At 46.2% G+C, this 19,021-nt stretch overlaps 1 protein-coding gene across 2 annotated transcripts in view; it reads left to right on the top strand.

The window, feature by feature from the left end:
• Positions 1 to 19,021, top strand: part of angpt1 (angiopoietin 1) — a 102,304-nt gene that overhangs the window by 41,082 nt on the left and 42,201 nt on the right. For both annotated transcript variants that reach the window (XM_063185706.1, XM_063185707.1), the window contains exons 2-4: positions 2,691 to 2,864; positions 4,917 to 5,038; positions 9,852 to 10,084. In XM_063185706.1, the coding sequence (XP_063041776.1) occupies positions 2,691 to 2,864; positions 4,917 to 5,038; positions 9,852 to 10,084 (529 nt within the window). The remainder of the gene's footprint in view (positions 1 to 2,690; positions 2,865 to 4,916; positions 5,039 to 9,851; positions 10,085 to 19,021) is intronic.

The raw sequence follows: 19,021 nt of genomic DNA on the forward strand, positions 1-19,021 counted from the left end.
GCCAGTTTTTTCACGTCCTCTAGCGCCTGCTGTCTTCTTTGTTTCTTTTTTTCTCCTTACACAAGAAAGGAGAGGGGGTGTTTGTGTAATCTTTTCTCCTTGGTACTTTCCGTTTATGAGGTCCATCACAGGGCTGCAGTGAGCGAGTAAAGGCGCGTTTCCCCACGCGATGTACAGCAAGGACGGTGTGTCTGAGCTAATGGTTCTGTCGGGAGCTGGCAGGTCACATATACACACACTCATTCAAGGTGATTTCCAGGGCTCAGAACCACTTCAAAACGATTGTTACGATAAATCGGAGGAACATACTATATGAAAACACCCACGTTTCAGAAAATAATGTTATGTTGTAGGCCGTAGCCTACAATAGTGTGAAACCCAGTTCTCCCAGACCGGAGGCTAATCGAACGCACATTTTTCTACATGGTATGCAAAGCCAATTCGGCGTGAAATTAATATCGCTCCGCGTCGCGCTCTGATCCCTCTGTGAACTACTGATTACATGCCAACTCAATCAGATCTAATGGCCAAGCTGTATCAGCAATGGCTTCGGACTTTCTATGCTTTTTCCAATTACCTCCACTTGGGCTTGGAGATTTATTGAAAACTGACACTTAGATCAGCTCTAGGCAGGCCTTCAGAGCCAGGGAACCGTATTAGATTCACGAGCGATCGTCAAACAATGGACACGTTTCCTTAAACATCAATGCCAAGAGGGGATATTGGCACATTATGGCTAATTCTTTATGGCAGGGCCTTGCTGTCGGGAGCTGGGATACAGGACCCCTCTGCAGCAAAGGAATGAAACAGAGCGTCTTTGGTTCGTTTGTGTTATTGTCTGGCACCGTGGCATTCAATCACGGTGTTAAATCCTTCTCTTCTCTCTTCTGTTAGGAAAGAGGGAAATGACAAGTCACCGCTTCTTTCTGCACACGCAGGAGAAGCCAGTTTTTATGCACGTTTTTAAAGTGATTTCATGCTTATAGGGCCACGTAACCTCTGTCTATTACTTTTGACTCCAGCCAGACATGTGCTTTTCGACTTTTGAAACATTGCGGTTTAAAACCTTTAGGCCAACGCAAACACACATCTGCCATTTTTTCCCCTCCGCTGAGGGGACATTTGGTTGGCAAGTCATCCGTTCACACCACTGCAACACTGTGCTGTGTCTCACCAAATATTTGGTACAGTTTCTGCTTTGTTTTAGGAACCCTTCCCACACAAATTGTGGTGAAAATCTTAAACCATAAAATCATCATTTGGACCCGTTTAGGTGCGCGCATCGAGCCTACTTCACTCGATGGATTGCTTGAGATGTAGCATAGCCTATCGCATCATGAGCCCATAGACATGAGTCAGACAATCCTGGTCCACTTTAGACACCACGGGGGTTACATGTAAGGGTCGATTGAGACTTGATGTTCCAATCAAATGTAATTTCAACAGAAAACTCCAAGGTTTTTTTAGATGTGAGCGAGGGAGGGACACAAAAAGTAGAAATCAAACTTGTAATTTCAAGAGAAGACTCCTAGTTTGTCGAGATGTGAAGGGGGGAAACAAAACAGAAATCAAACCAAAACAGAGTGAGCCATTCTGTTGCCATCCGTCTTCCCCACGCCATAAGTGACTCAGTGTCCACAATCTCCCCCAACATCCCCAAAACCCATTCCATCCTTCTCTGATTGGATCTGCTAGAATAGATTCTAGAATACGGCTTGTCTGGGGCTTTGTCCACGTTCCGATACTATCAGTGGCTTTCCTACAGGCTTTATGGGAAATTGTTGTGGTGTAAGTCGCATTAGGGGTGTGAGACAGTGGAATGTTTGGACATGGAGAGGATGTTGACCTGGACAAGACCGGGGTTCAGCCGAGGTTCCGTGTTGTTGGCGGCATCACAGGCAGGCGGCTGGCTGATCGTCCAAATATGTCGTTATGACGATGCGATGCTGTCTCGCATCGAGCCGAGGACTTGCGTGGTGGTCACGGAGGTCAACGCTGCTGCCAGGCATCAGGCTCGGCGCTGCTTGATGATCCACATAAAGATCCGTGGATTCCTTCAAAACTCTGCTGCGGCCTTGTCGTCTGGTGCTGCCAGAGAGATAAGGAATGAAAAAGGGCTTTCTAGATAATATCCGTGTCTGTATTTCCATTTCCTTCAGCTTTCCTCCTCTCCTCCTTCCATCGTCGCCCCGTCCCTACACACACACCACAAATGACCCACATCTCCCTGCACCATTCTACAGGGCCGGATCTCCTCCAACACCCTGTTTCAACTCATCTGGTTTGGAGTGGCTCCTTGGAAGGGCCTTTGTGTTTGCATAATGTGTAACGGAAATGAGGGATCATTTCTTTTCATCCTGGAGAATGAAAAAGGGGGGGTGGGGTGGGGAGGGGGGGCATAAAACTTTCTTTTGAATGGACTCCCAATCTGTCAGTGTGTGATTAAATGGGCAGCTTCACGGAGTCTGCTTCTGTTTAATGAAGGCTTTTGTATCTGTACGGTGCATGTCAAAGTAGCCAAAGTTTGACATGTTCTTATCTCCTCCATCCATTTTACATTCATTTTTCCCCATTCATTCCCAGTGGACCTTTCAAACAAACTGCTCTTTAACTTATATTGCTCTTCCTGCCTCTTATGTACATCTGTCTCTCTTTTTTTTTCTTTTCTTTTATGTCTGTCTGCGGTGCAGATTGAAAACTACATCAGGGAGAGCATGAAGATGGAGATGGCACAGCTGCAGCAGAGTGCCGTGAACAACCACACGGACGCCATGCTGAAGATGGGCACCAGCCTCAACAGCCTCACCAGCCTACTGTCGCGGACAGCGGAGCAGGCTCGCAAACTCACGGATGTGGAGACACAGGTAACTGTATTCAACTCAGTGGCGTAACATTTTGTACACGGCCCAAGGCCTAAACACTGACGCGGCCCCTCATATTGCCTGCCAAGGTCACAATAGGGCCCCTCCACTAATACGAGTGGACCCAGGGGCCCGGGGCAAATGCCCTGCTCACCTCCCCTTATAGCTCTGCCCCTGATTCTACTGTATCTCATCTGTACTATATGTACTGTATTCTCACATCTTTTTGCTCACAAATCCTCAACCCTGCCACCCGCACCTCCACATACACATACTGTACAGGCGCATGCACACACACACACACACACACATACACACACACACATACACACACACACATACACACACACACACACACACACACACACACACACACACACACACACATACACACAACACTCCCAAACACAAACACACACATAGACGCACACAGCCCCTCCCTCCTTCGGCCATTAACGTTCTGCCTGACCTCACACGCTCAGTTGCCGTAGCGGTTGCACCGTTAATAGCCCCATAGAAGGCAAGGGGAACCCTGGCCAAGGAAAACACTGCCGACTGATACTGCAAAACGCATGCTCTCTCCTATATGTAATGTGCATGTGTTTGAGATTTTGCCCCTCTTATATCTTTCCGAATGAGACAACCCAGAGCATTTGGGGTCTTCGGCGCTTTATGTGTGTTGAGGTGGTTGAGTGGGTGAGTGTGTGGGTGGGTGGAGGGAAAGGAAAGCCAAAGATGATTTGCTTTGCGAAATGACTTCCTTTATAAGTACCTGACTAATATGTAAGCATTACCATATGTCAGAAGCAGGGCTGGATTAAGATGGCCCTGGGCCCCTAGGCTACATGTTGCTCTGGGGCCCCCGGAAAGCAAATTGCATGACAAATTCACATAAACAGAGTAATAGCTATGAGCTAGGATTTAAGAATAACATGACTAACAAGAATAACACAACAATGGAGAAGAGCATTTAATAGATTCCAAACTGCACTCAACATGACAGAGGAAGTTTTCAATGTTGCATCTTGCATCTCACAGTTCTGCATTTGTTTCCACTTTTGGCCAATCAGGGGCCCCCTGGCAGATGGGGGCCCCTAGGCTGCAGCCATATCTAGCCTGTGCATTAATCCGGCTCTGGTCAGAAGAGTTGGTTTTATTGGCGCTATTGTCCATGCTTTATTGCTTTCACCCCCCAAAGTTCCCGAGGTCCAGTTTTGCTGGCCTGAGTTCTGATGTATGGTCTGTGCTCAGAGAAGAGAAAGGGCCAAAAGGTCTTTTGTTGTTTTGGCTCAGGTTATGAACCAGACATAGTGCACAGCACACTGAGGACAATTTTTTTAGGCCAGCCGAAACGTGTCTGTGTAACCTGGACATGTTGCCTTAAACTGGTTTAGTAAAGATAACAAGCAAGAGAGTGTGGTCTTTTTCTACTCAATCTGATGCCTTTCATTGGACATTCACCCAAAGGCAGCAAACAACTATTCCCGCTTTTGAGACACTGAGAAACGTGTCTGAGGTTGAGCTCGCATTTGTTTGAAAGTTGTGTTTTGTCGAAACATTCAGGTAAAAGATCGAACTTGTATGTGTCTGACACAAAGGAAAACCTTAAGAACTGTTTCTCGGCTGTTTTGGCTCAGGTTCTAAACCAGACGACATGCACACTGAGAATGGTTTTAGGCCTTCATTTGAAACTTGAGTTTGTTTTGTGTTTTTCTCCATTGTTGTGTCTCAGGTTCTAAACCAGACATGTATTTTTCTGTCTTGTTGTGTCTCAGGTTCTAAACCAGACATGTATTTTTCTCGGTTGTTTTCTCAGGTTCTAAACCAGACATGTGTTTTTCTGTCTTGTTGTGTCTCAGGTTCTAAACCAGTCATGTGTTTTGCTCTCTTTTCTTGTCTCAGGTTCTAAACCAGATGAGCGTTTTTATCTATTGTTTTGGCTCAGGTTCTTGTGTTTTTCTCGGTTGTCTTGTCTCTGGTTCTAAATGAGACGTGTGTTTTTTATCTATTGCTTTGGCTCAGGTTCTTGTGGGTTTTGTTGTTGTTTTGTCTCAGGTTCTGAACCAGACGTCGAGGCTGGAGATCCAGCTGCTGGAGAACTCGCTGTCCACCAACAAGCTGGAGAAGCAGCTCATGCTGCAGACCAACGAGATCAGCAAGCTACACGACAAGAACGGGTACTGTACAAAACAATTACATTACATTACACAGGATAAGAATGGATACAAAACATTTATATTGCATTACACAGGATAAGAACGGGTACTTGACAGAACAATTATATTACATTACACAGGATAAGAATGGATACAAAACATTTAGATATATTGCATTACACAGGACAAGAATGGGTACGGTACATTTTAACATTATATTACACAGGAAAGAACAGATAAAATGCAGTTAAAGATTACATTTACACAGGACAAGAATGGGTAAAATGCATTTAATATTACATTACACAGGACAAGGCCATTTTTTATATTAAATATCACTAGTGGTTCCCAAACTTTTTCAGTGGGGACCCCCTTTCGGAACGGGTAGAAAACAGGCAGTGGAAAAGGGCCTTTAGGTAGAGGGTATTATTTGTTACAGTCCCTTGAGTGATGCCTTGCTCAAGGGCATTTTAGCCATGGATGGAGTGGATGTGTCAGGATGGATGTGAGGATCCAAACCTGCTGCAAACCTCTGATCTAAATACCAACTCCCTAACCCAGTGGTTCTCAAACTTTTTCCATCATTCCCCCCTTCAGAGAGTCTGAATGCTTCCGAGCCCCCCAAAGGAATAGCAGTACTCGCGCAGACTGATTTTGCGATCGCTGCACAGAATCAAAGGAAAGGTGATGACTGGTGAAATTAAACAAAGAGGGACTGCAGTCGAATGCAGATGTGTGTTCATTTCCTATGGTATTCAAATGAATGACAATTAATAATATAAATAATGTTGGTGAGGGCTTTAAACTTATTGAATTATTGACGAGACAGGAAATCATTTCCTTGAGGAAAAAACCCAAAATCAGATGTCACAAGCCCCCCCTGAGATGCCTCTGCGCCCCCCCAGGGGGGCTAACGCCCCACTTTGAGAAACACTGCCCTAACCATTACAGGCCACAGCTGCCCACATCATTACATTACAGTACACTTGGCTGACACCCTGCATCTGGAATGCCTGGCAGCTATTTACAGTAGGTACAGTGCTGGAACAGGCCTCCTGGAGCATCATGGGGTTGGATGCCTTTCTCAAGGGCATTTCATCACTCCCCCTGCCCACATTTGTCCTACTAGTGAAGGGATTTCTTTTTTAAAATGAATTTTTGGGGCTTTTTGGCCTTTATTATGACAGGACAGTATGAGAGGAGACAGGAAACGGTTGTGAGAGACACATGGGGTAGGGCTGGGAAATGACCCCGGCCGGACTCGAACTGGGGTCCCCATGGGCAATGTTAGTCCAAAAGTGGGGGGCGTAGCGCGCTGCACCACAGCGCCCCCCTAGTAAAGGGATTTCAACTTGTGGACCTCCGATCCCAAATCCAATCACACCGTAAAATTTCCAGTGTTAATGCGACCCTTACACGTAAGACAGAGTCAACTTAACATCTTCTAGAGTGTATTTGGTCCAAGAGGTAGTCCTTGGGTGTTGGATTAACACTGCATTTTTACTGTTCAGCATTGTCACAGCTGACACTGCTGGAGTGTCCTCACCCACTGCACTGCACTGGACTGCACTGCACTGTGTGTGTGTGTGTGTGTGTGTGTGTGTGTGTGTGTGTGTGTGTGTGTGTGTGTGTGTGTGTGTGTGTGTGTGTGTGTGTGTGTGTGTGTGTGTGTGTGTGTGTGTGTGTGTGCGCGTGTGCGCGTGTGTGCGTGTGTGCGTGTGTGTGCGTGTGTGTGGCCTACTGTATCGCACTGCAGAGAGAGTGTGTGTGTGTGTGTGTGTGTGTGTGTGTGTGTGTGTGTGTGTGTGTGTGTGTGTGTGTGTGTGTGTGTGTGTGTGTGTGTGTGTGTGGCCTACTGAAACGCACTGCAGAGAGTGTGTGTGTGTGTGTGTGTGTGTGTGTGTGTGTGTGTGTGTGTGTGTGTGTGTGTGTGTGTGTGTGTGTGTGTGTGTGGTCTACTGAATCGCACTGCACTGTGTGTGTGTGTGTGTGAGTGTGAGTGTGAGTGTGTGTGTGTGTGTGTGTGTGTGTGTGTGTGTGTGTGTGTGTGTGTGTGTGTGTGTGTGTGTGTGTGTGTGTGTGTGTGTGTGTGTGTGTGTGTGTGTGTGTGTGTGTGTGTGGCCTACTTGTACGCACTGCACTCTGTGTGTGTGTGTGTGTGTGTGTGTGTGTGTGTGTGTGTGTGTGTGTGTGTGTGTGTGTGTGTGTGTGTGTGTGTGTGTGTGTGTGTGTGTGTGTGTGTGTGTGTGTGTGTGTGAGAGAGAGAGAGAGAGTGTGTGTGTGTAGCCTACTGAACAGCACTGCACTCCGGGACCTTGACATCTTTCTGTAGACAGCTCAGACAGCCCACCAGTCCACCGTACCGTGTCTACTCCCTGTGATGATTTTGCAATGCATGCATTCTGGAGTTACTAACTTCTGGATGGTCTAAGTGTTGTGTGACGAACAGCACACTGAGAGCCATCCTCACATCAGATGTCCCACTGCACCACAGCTGAGCGGGGTGCCGGGGGGGTGAATGTTCTGTATGTGACTTTCAGATCTCCTCCATATAGAATCAACATCCTCTCTTCCCCCTTTCTCTGTCTCCGTAGACCAGAGAGATTTATGTAACTGCATAAGCGTAGCATTTTGTAAAAACATCCCCAAACGTACAGTATAGCCATGAAATCATGAACTCCTCGTGTTTTACAAGTTGTTATTTTACCTTTTACATACCCTCATTTTGCGATTTGGGATGAAGGATGGCTTTTTGGATAAGTCAATAAATGGTTGTATATCATGTGACAGAAATGTAACAGTTTGCAAATGTAGGCCTGCACGTACGTAAGATGTGGGGTCTCCGTCTCCATTCAGACTTATGCTAATCTGCAAATGGTTTGGAGAAATGCATATGTGTTTGTTTTGCGAGTAAGTCATGGAGACTGAGTAAAATTCGTGTAAATGTTTATGTTCCCATTACCGCGGTAATGGGTAAGGTGCCCGTCCCTATAGCCTAAGCGTATCACAATGTAAACTCCCCTCATATCCAAGTTTTTGAGCTCAGCCTCAGCAGCTCCCCTGTTTTCCATTTCCACTTCCAGGGGCGCTGACAGCTTTGGCCGGGCCCATAACAAAGTCATCTGAAAGGGCCCCCCCAGCCCCATATACAATGTAATGAGGAACCAATTCTGGGCCCCCTCTTTCCCTGGCCCTGGGACAACTGTCCCCTTTGACCCCCCTGTCGGCACCCCTCTCCACTTCAGCTGATGGCCTGCTGGCGCTCTTTCGCGTTTTCTTCTCTCCCTGCTCCACCCATTCCATGCTGCTTTTCTTCTTCCTTCTCTTTTTATTCGTTTTCCAGATTGTTTTTTTTTCTTCTTCTTTTTCACACATCTTCCTCAACTTTGCAATTTAAGTTGTGTGTAGCGATTTGATATGCTGCGGTTGGTCTGTCGTAAACCGGTTTGGTTTATCAGAGGTTTTGCATCTATTATAAATCTGTTATTCACTAATTCTGTATCTTCTCTACTTTTCTACTTTTTTCTACTTCTCTTCTCTTCTCTTCTCTTCTCTTCTCTTCTCTTCTCTTCTCTTCTACTTCTCTTCTCTTCTCCTTATTGATCTCTCTCTTTCTCTTTCTCTCTCTCTCTCTCTCTCTCTCTCTCTCTCCAATTACTTGGTCATCACCATTTTGTCAGCAATTGCATAATTTAGGATTTCCAATATATCTTCTCTTCAGACCTTCTTAGCTCATCAGCTGCCTGAAGAAGGCTCTCCAACCCACAATGTACTTCCAATCTTTCCTCCTTACCTTGTAAGGATTTGTTCCTGTGGCAAATACTTTACTACCTATCTTTAGTCTTCCCACCACCGTATGTATGACATGAATACTCATGTCCTAGTCCCATTATTGCACCCCTACTCCAATCTAGTCTATCCGGTTACACCTCTCTTCACCATGCCACCTCCACAGCTTCCTGGAGCAGACGAAAAAGCGGGAGATAGACCATCAATGCTATAGCCATACTTTATGTAATATTTGTCATCTCACCATCTCTCCTCCTCTCTCCACCTCGACCTTCCCCATGCCACCTCCTCTGCTTCTTGGAGAAGAAGATGTGGGAGACTGATAGCCAATGCTATAGACCAGTGATTTTCAACCTATGGGCAGGGGCCCACTGGTGGGCCCTGAAGGTATACCAAGTGGGCCTTGAAATAATATTCTAAAAATTATAATCACATTTTGGTGTGTGTTGCTGCTGATTTATGTGAGTTTTATTCGTAATCGGGTCAGAGGTGGGCCCCGAACATTTGTGACAATTTCGAGTGGGCCCCAAGTTGGAAAAGGTTGGGAACCCCTGCTATAGACATAATGTATGTAATATTCGTCATCTGGCCCTGCCGTGACCAACCGGTGGGGCACTCACCTGCCATGCGACTGACCCGGGTTCGATTCCCAGCCTGGGTCCTTTGCCGACCCCTTCCCGTCTCTCTCCTGATTCGCTTCCTGTCCACCTCTGACACTGTCCTATCAAATAAACTCGAAAAAGACAGAAAAAAATATTTTTGTTGAAAAAAAGTAATATTAGAAGAGTTCAGATGCAAAACCCCCTAACTCCATTTCTGAAGACCTGCACTTCTATATTTTTAGAGAACCCCGTTGTTGGTTTGGTTTACATTCATGTACTTGATAATACATACAAATAGTTATATTACATATATAAAATAAAAAAATATGCGATTTTGATAGCTTTGTATTAAATAAAAATTGATTCAGATTATTTTCTGGAAAGGCACTTAGGGGGTTTTGCATCTGAACTCTTCATTTGTCATTTTGACTTCACCTCCTCAGCTTCCTGGAGCAGAAGATGCAGGAGATGGAGGGGCGCCACCGCGAGGAGCTGGAGGCCCTGCGGGAGGAGAAGGGCAGCCTGCAGGCGCTGGTGGGCCGCCAGATAGGGGTGATCCGGCAGCTGGAGGGCCAGCTGGGCCAGGCCACGGGCAACAGCACCGCCCTGCAGAGGCAGCAGCAGGACCTCATGGACACCGTGCACAACCTGCTCAACCTCTGCGCCAAGGACGGAGGTCAGTTATTCCCTAAGTAATCTTATTTCAAATAATTGTACAAGTATGGGACACTCAGAGGCAGCAACATGACCTCATTGACACCATGCACAACCTGCTCAACCTCTGCGCCAAGGACGGAGGTCAGTATAGCCCTAAGTAATCTAATCTAACCCCTTAGCACAGAGCCTATGTTATAACCTTACTGTCACCAAATTTGTTATGTCTATGTCTTAATCTGTCAACAGGGCTTTCAACATTGCCATAGCAATGTTGTTATGATGTAGTTGAGTATAAGACAGTGGTAGCAGCAGGACATGAAAACATCGCCATAATTTAAACTAAAAAACAATTGTACATATAGTGTATAGGCCTGACCTCTGTATAAGACAGAGGCAGCAGCAGGACCTCATGGACACCGTGCACAACCTGCTCAACCTTTTAAAATAATTACTGCACTAATAAAAGGAATGGAAGGAGGTCCGTATACCCTCGTTTAAAATAATTGTACATATGTAGATCATATATAGGCCACACCTCTGTATGTATAAGAGCAGGACCACGTTGGACACCGTACGCAACCTCCTCAACCTCTGCCTCTGCGCCACGGACGGAGGTCAGTATACCCAAAGTAATCTAATTTAAAATAATTGTACAAGTATAGGACACACGTCTGTATAAGACAGTGGCGCCAGCAGGACATGAAAACATCGCCCTACAGTGCATTTAGGACTTAATATTGTGGAGAATAATGGGAGAATACTGTACAGCATACACAAGGTTGGAGCAGAGGAGTGAAACACAATTGAATGAGGTCTATATGGATACTGTGCACCAAGCACGCACACCTGCGACAAGGAAGGGGGTTAGTGCCGTCATTTCTGGCCTATAAGTCGCACCCACTGAACTTAAGACAAAAAAAAAATATTTTACATAAAGTGTATAGGCTACACCTCTGTATAAGACAGATGCAGCAGCAGGACCGCATGGACACCATGCACAACCTGCTCAACCTCTACGCAAGGAGGGACCCCCACTATGTATGAGGAACCCAACCTAGCAACTCTGAATAGTCAGACATTGTCCTCTGCTCTCATTCTCTGGAGAGGAGGTCGGAGCAGAAGTGGAAGAAGCAGAAGTGAACTAGGAGGGGGGAAGAGAAGAGAAGAGGAAAGGCCTGACATGTGCAGACCTAAATTCCCTCTTCTCCCCAGGAGGCCTGACAACACTTCACATTCTAAACATGTCCACCAAAAAAAAGAAAAAACCCTCCGGTCTAACACCTAATACCCATACGTTTCCCCTCGGGGTGGCGGTTCCACATTACCCACATTTCCCAAAACTATAAACTATAGGCTCCCAAATGCCAAAAAGCAGGGGACCTATTTGTCATCAGTGTTGCCAGATTGGGTGGTTTCCCGCCCAGTTGGGCTGCTTAGAATGGCCATCGGGAAAAAAGGACATTTGGGCTGTTTTTTCCGGAAATGTATGGGCATAGAAATCCAAAGAATTTAGATCAAATTGGGCGGGATTTAGCGCTCAAATGCAGGTTTTGAGTATTTTTTATATGAAAATCTGAAAATCATTAGCGTCATCTGGCAACCCTGTTTGCTATGGCCGCCGTGGTCATACATGAGTGGGTGCAGAGGGCGCCTGTCTCCAGAATGGCTGGATAGCAGTGTGGCCTTGCAATGGCTTATCTGCCTGAGACATACTCTGTCTGTGGTCAGCAGTTGAGTGAAATGTCAAACAGTTTCGGTAGATGAGTGAGTGAAGGAGGATGTGTGTGTGTGTGTGTGTGTGCGTGTGTGTGTGTGTGTGTGTGTGTGTGTGTGTGTGTGTGTGTGTGTGTGTGTGTGTGTGTGTGTGTGTGTGTGTGTGTGTGTGTGTGTGTGTGTGTGTGTGTGTGTGTGACTTGCATGTGTTTATGCACAAATGTGTGAATGGTCCTGTAATAGACTCTTCTTCCTCAGTGTGTGTGTGTGTGTGTGCGTGCGTGTGCGTGCGTGTGCGTGTGTGTGTGTGTGTGTTTGTCTGTGTGTCTGTGTGTGTGTGTGTGCGCGTGTTTGTGTGTGTGTGTGTGTGTGTGTGTGTGTGTGTGTGTGTGTGTGTGTGTGTGCAGGCGTGAGGGCGTGCAGGCGTGAGGGCAGGCATGCATGTGTGTGTGTGTGTGTGCGTGTCCCACTGCAGTAAGTTAGCTGGGGAGGGTGTGACTGCAGAGGGTGTGTGTGTGTGTGTGTGTGTGTGTGTGTGTGTGTGTGTGTGTGTGTGTGTGTGTGTGTGTGTGTGTGTGTGTGTGTGTGTGTGTGTGTGTGTGTGTGTGTGTGTGTGTGTGTGTGTTAGCTGGGGAGGTTGGGACTTCCCCTTTCACTCTTCAACAGTTTCACTCCATGACGCCTTCATGGGGTCCATGAACCCGTTACCCCCTGTCCCCACACAGCAGGGTGTGTGTGTGTGTGAGTGTGGTTGCATGTGTGCGTGCGTGCGTGTGTGTGTGTGTGTGTGTGTGTGCCTATGTGTGTGTGCATGCGTGCGTGTGTGTGTGCGTGAATGCGTGCGTGCGTGGTTGCGTGCATGTGTGTGTGTGTGTATGCGTGCGTGTGTGTGTGTGTGCGTTACCCCCTGTCCCCACACAGTAGACCTGGGTAGCCCTTTGCCCCCTGTCTGCCCTCTCCTGCCCCCTGCCTGCCCTCTCCTGCCCCACGGTCACAGGAAATTTACCCTAGATGTCTGGCTCAAGGTCTACTGGGGGCGTCAGAGGAAACCTGTCCATTCATTGAGTTGCACTGAGTTGCAGGGGTGCCACTCTCCTTGTCCTCATTTGCACTTGTTTATATTGACTTGTGTATATTCATTCGTTTTTTGTTTAACAGCTCTATACACAAAGTAATTAGCACACTGTGGGTTAGTAGCCCAAGTCTCTACCCTACACGTATGGGGTCGAGGCCTACTGCGGGGGTAGGAGGAAAACTTGGAAAACTCAGTTGCATTGATTTGCCGGAGTGCTGCCCTACTGGCCCTCATTCGCTCTTGTGTGTGTATTCATTATTTTTTTGTTTAACGGCTCTGCACACAAATAGGGGTCTAAATCACAGCCTCCATGATACGATAAGGTATCAATTTCTTAATGCTACTTTTCCACTTCTGTTATGTTATGGAGCTAGGGCATTGGACAGGGCCAGCGATTTGATACTTAGATGCCCCACGATACGATGCGCTTCGATTAAATCATTGGCCGTAGGATCGATGCATAGATACATTTCTATCATTATTTACACCCCTGGACACAAAGCAGTGTGTTAGTACAATCAGGGTTGCCAGATGAGGCTGATGATTTCCAGCCCAAAAATTTTTCAAAACATGCGTAGAAGCACAAAATCCCGCCCAATTCTATTGATTTCTATGGCAAAAAGTGGGCTGGTTTTTCTGATAAATGCCATTTTAAGCCGCACACGGCCATCCTAAGCAGCCCAATTGGGCGGGAACCAGCCCAATCTGGCAACACTGAGTACAATGGGTCAAACTGCTGCCGCTGAAGGTATTCCAAGTGGGCCTTGACATCATTTTCTAAAAATCTAAAATACTATGTGTGTGGCTGTTTGTTAACTATTTATTTGAGTTTTATTCTTTATTGGGTTAGAGGTGAGCCTGGAACATTTGTGAAATGTTCAAATGGGCCCCAAGTTGTAAAAAGCTTGGGAACCCCCCAAGGTTAGTATCCACCATTCTTACCCTACATGTCTGGGTCGAAGCCTACTGGGTGGTAGAGGGAAACTTGACATTCACAGTTAGCTCCTGGCTTGTGAATGCTTCTGCCCAAGTCCCCAATTGCCCTTGTATCCATTCTCCTTTTTTTACGGCCATATGATTAGCAAGTTGTAGAAGAATACACAAGTCTGTCTTCTGCCAGGTGGCTACTAGGAGTGACACTCGATATTTCAAGTCGTCTGAAACTCTCCATGTCCCCATTTGCCCTTGCGTATATTACGTTTTTTTAAAAAATATTTTACTACTCAGCGATTAGCAAGCTGCAAGGGTTTGTGTAATGTCCACTTTTTCCTGTGGTCATTATCGCGTGTTGTGGATTTATGATATTATTATGTTATGATATTGTTATGTGCTATGTTTGCTTTTCGTAATACGCAGATATTTGATACCCTGCACTGGGTTCTGTCAAGAGTTTTCAAAATGGCCGTTTTTAGTGTAGCAGGCTAAAGTAGCGCTGCTGGGAAGCTGCCCACTGTTGCGGAATTGAGGCCGTTATCAGTAGACTGTGACGCACTGATGTCTATGAATCAACTAGTAGTGCCAGTCTAGTGTCTCAAAACTATGCCACAAATACGCACACGCACCCACGCACGCACGCACACACACACACACACACACACACACACAAAACCTTCAGTTCCAGTAAACCCAAAAAACAAAAATAAAGTCGCCTTTTCCTGTCACTCCTTCATTTCTCTTCCTGTCCTGGCCATTTGATAAGTGACCAGTCTAATGACAAGTGACATGTGAGTGAAGTCCGCTCCCTACTCTGTGGTTGGTCTGGTCGTTTCCTCCTCCCCTCCGCTGCGACACTATCGACCACACAGCTGCAGGAGGGGTCACGTCTTCTCACCTCTGGCTGCGAGAGTCAAACTCTTAACTGGCCTCCGGGGGACCCAGACATCATCGACAGGGAGAGGCGGCGGGTAGGGTTGCCAGATTAGACTGATGATTTCTAGCCCAAAAAAAATGCTCAACAACCGCCTGGAGGCACAAAATCCCACCCAATTTGAAGTAAATTCTATTGATTTCTATGTCCATGAATTTGCAGAAAATGCCAAAACGCCCTTTTTACCTGTTGTTACCCACAGGTGGCCATTCTAAGCAGTCCAATTGGACGGGAAACGTCCCAATCTGGCAACACTGTAGGCGGGAGCATAAAGGTAGACATCCGAGATATTGGAGATTGCCTGGTTGGACTGCTGAAGTCTCCTGTGGGCCCTTTGACTAAGCACCTCATTGTGCCAAGGCTAACTTGACTTCCTCCACTCTCTCTCTCTCTCTCTCTCTCTCTCTCTCTCTCTCTCTCTCACCAAACTCCCATTTTCTCTACTCATCAGGAGGGAGAAGGGTGGTGGTAGGGAAGGGAAGGGAAGGGGAATGGGATGGGGTGTTTGTTTTGTTTGCCAAGCGAGATCTTATTTTCATTGCAGGAGTTATGAGAATCTAGTGGCGTAGATCACGACGTCGGGGTGAATTAGATGGTGTTTTGAGAGCTGAGACGCTGGCGCTTCTTTTGAACTCCGTGGCTCAAGCCATTCGTGACATCTTAAGTGAATAAATCTCTCTTCTATGAAGAGCTACGGCAACAGTAAATGCATGCTCATGGCCATGGAGGGGGGGGGGGGGGGGCACAGACCTTGATGTCTGTTTTTGAGGCCTGTTATGCTTAGTTTGTCACGTCCCGTACAGGCACTCTAGCGAGAGCTGTTGTTGTCCTTCCTTCACGGTCTCCTGCATCGCTTTCATGGCACCAGACAGGACACAGCTCAGATGCGTAATCGAGTAATCGTCTAAATATCATTAGCTGGTAATGGGCCAACAAGTTTTGTCGCTAAAAGGTTGACATCAGTTTTGGAGCAACCCCGTTAAAGCCTCTTGGCTGTCAAATGGTAATCTGTTTTTTCACAGTATCATTTCCTTATCCCATGGAAATGAATAGCATTAATCATTTTTACAACCACGTTAGCGGGGCCGTGATGGATGCTAATTCACTCAGCGCTGTGCTGGCGCTAACCAGAAGCCTGCATGAAAATAGGCCACACTACAGCAGGCTGCAAGTTGCAACACAACTCCAAACCAAATATTTTCTGCTCAGAAATATAACAAATGCATGTTTTCTGTGCAGAGGACGGCACTATAAGGCACCAAGCTATATTTAGTAGATTTAGTAGTTTTGTACTGTTTTGTCTACTTTTTAATCATCTGCTGTTCCATTCAGTTTGGCGCGAGACAACCCAGACAGATTTCACTTACGTAGCTAATGGTGATCATCTTGCATAAACACAGTGGCACATTTTCATAAGCTATCAATGAGTTTTTTTGTCGATTTTTTTCCATTTTCGTCATCTTTGTTTGACAATGTTTGGTGCCCCTGAAGGTTCTTTGATTAGAACTAACGATCTCTTTTTCAGGCTCTTGCATTCGTCTCCCCTCAGCCAACATGCTTGATTTCTGGAGGCGTTTTAGTCAGACCATGCAGTGTTTTGTTTTCACATGGATGTCCCTTTCTTTGACCAAATCAAACCCAGCTGAATGGCAAAACAAATATTTGTGTGCAAAAAATATGGGTCGAATAAACAGAGCTGCTGGAGCCAGACCACAAAGTAGAGCTCCGTTGTTCTGTCGATATCGCCTGCTTTGTCGAGATGAGCCACCAATACTGTCTACTAAGGCAAAGTGCAGTAACTACACATTTTGTCAAAATTGAGTTCAGACTGAAAATGGTCTTCAAAATACCTCCTTTATCTTAAAACAAAGCCTTATGGTCTAAATGTGTCCCGGTTTAGAGATATGGCTATGTCAGACTATGGCTAGTAACTACAGAATATCCAACCTAACACCAATATAATTTGAAAGCCTTTTTCTCAGTTTCAATGTTGGCATACTTTCTGACATTAACTTTGTAGGGCAGAATAGCCTGCTAATAAATCCTGAACCCAAACCCTAACTCTTAACGTGGCTGAGTAGCGCAACTTGACAGGTGATTCATATCGACCTGACATCACTCCTGGGCTGTGCAGGCGCAGCTCACATCCCAGAGAGTTTTGTGGACCAGTCTGCTCCAGTCTTCTCTGGTCGCCTCTGTTTTGTCACTTGCTGGTGGCCTGCTTGGTGAAGTGCCCATGTCGTCTCACCACTCAAAATAGAGAACAGCATTGGCCTCTGACATACCAGAGTGTTTTTTTATGTCTGTCTGTCTGTCTGTCTGTCTATCTGTCTCTCTTTCTCTGTTTGTGTGTGTGTGGGGGTGGGGTGAGAGAGAGAGAGAGAGAGAGAGAGAGAGAGAGAGAGAGAGAGAGAGAGTACATGTGTCTGTCGCCTCTCTCAACTCAAAAGCACTGCCCCACTTTCCCCCCCTTCAGCTTTGCGGTAAATTGCTGCCTGTCAGGCTGGGTTTTTTGTTGTGTTAGACTCTGCGGAGCAAGGTTCCACTCTGTCAACCTGTCACAGCGGGAGATTCTTGTCACGGACACTCAATACTTTGTAAAAATGGTAGGAATAATAGACGTCTTTAACCAACAGCTTTCGCCTTCAAGGGGTGCCTCACTATAGGAATCCTACCTCTCTCTCTCTCTCTCTCTCTCTCTCTCTCTCTCTCTCAGTGTGGGGGCGGGAGGTGTTCAGTCGGAGGGGAGGAGGGGAGTCAAAGCTAATGTTTTAAGATTGTTGACACATTTCTCATTTGGGTGACATCTTTTTTGCCTAAACAATTCCAACAGTGAAAACAATAGATTGAAAGCTGAGATGCACTTCTCAGAGGGGCAGAGGAAAGAAAAAAAAGATGAAAAGACCAAAAAAAGAGAAAGAAATCGGAAGGAATGTCCATGGATGTAACAGGGAACCCGGAGAGTAAATATAAACCACTTGTTATAACAGGAACTTGAAATTTATAGCTTGTAGTATTTTGTCCTCAACCCCCCCTTGCTTGGTTTCAAAATATTTCCCGCCATAATTATCTGCAGATGGAAATAGACACAGCTGTGACTTTGAGCACGCTGTCATCGTCAGACACACACTCGCGCACACGCGCACACACACACACACACACACACACACACACACACACACACACACACACACACACACACACACACACACACACACACTCACACACACTCACACACACCTCACACTCTAGAGCAAGATATCCACCACTTGGGCTCACTCCTGCACACAAAAAGTGTCAGTCACACTTGCCCAGAGATTTTGCATATTGAGATATTAAGTATCATCCAAGACCCTTAGAAGTTGTTGTTTCTGCATCAGTGTTTCAACATTTTTCCCTAATATTTCATCTACATGTTGAGCGAATGTGATATGTGCAATTCTACAAGTAGATATTAAGGATCCTCCAAGACCCCTTGCTTTTGTCCCGGAATAATAGTTTCATTATTTTCACAGCACATGACTAGCAATTGACAATGACTTCAAAATCACTGCTGATTTGTCTGCATTTTGATGTTCATGCTCAGTGACAATTGTGGGAAACCTCAGACTAATAATATGTTACAGACAATATACAAAAAACAATGCACTGTGTACTTTAAAAAAGTTATGGACAACAATGGAGTGAATAACATGGTTCAAGGTTGGTTGGCATAAAAGGCCATTCATGATAGCCCTATTCATACAGAACAACAAATCTCAACCCTTAAAACGGTTTTCGTCAACAACAAACTAAATAGCCTGTGTTGCTTGGTGATACATTTCAAGCGCAGAGCTATTGTTTACCTGATTAAGTTATTCCGCCTAATAACGTGTCAGTCACTGGCGGATCCCCGGGCTTAATATAATCCTGCTTTATGTCAGTGCATATATACATGCCTCACACCCATTGGCTGCCCTCTGCGGCATGAAATTCCAATCACAGCCTGTGATGTGGACCACCTGCCCAGCCGCCCGCTCACTCGCTCGCGCCAACCTGTAGACCGCCAGCCACACGGCTTCATGGAAAACCCGACAGCGACCGGCAGCTGTCATGGACTGGATCTCATAGCAGTTTGCAACCGCACCGCAAGCCACTGGGTTCAGCAAAAGGACCTCCGAGATTCCTGCTCCAGCTAGTGGGCCTCAGGGCCGGCGCTAGGCATAGGCGGACCAGGCAGTCGCCTAGGGCGTCAAATGTCTTGGGGGCCCCAAGTCCCACAGAATTAGAACATTAAGCGAAATAAAGCATTAAGCTATATA

This window comes from Engraulis encrasicolus, chromosome 20 (genome assembly GCF_034702125.1).
Source record: "Engraulis encrasicolus isolate BLACKSEA-1 chromosome 20, IST_EnEncr_1.0, whole genome shotgun sequence".
Lineage (NCBI taxonomy): Eukaryota > Metazoa > Chordata > Actinopteri > Clupeiformes > Engraulidae > Engraulis > Engraulis encrasicolus.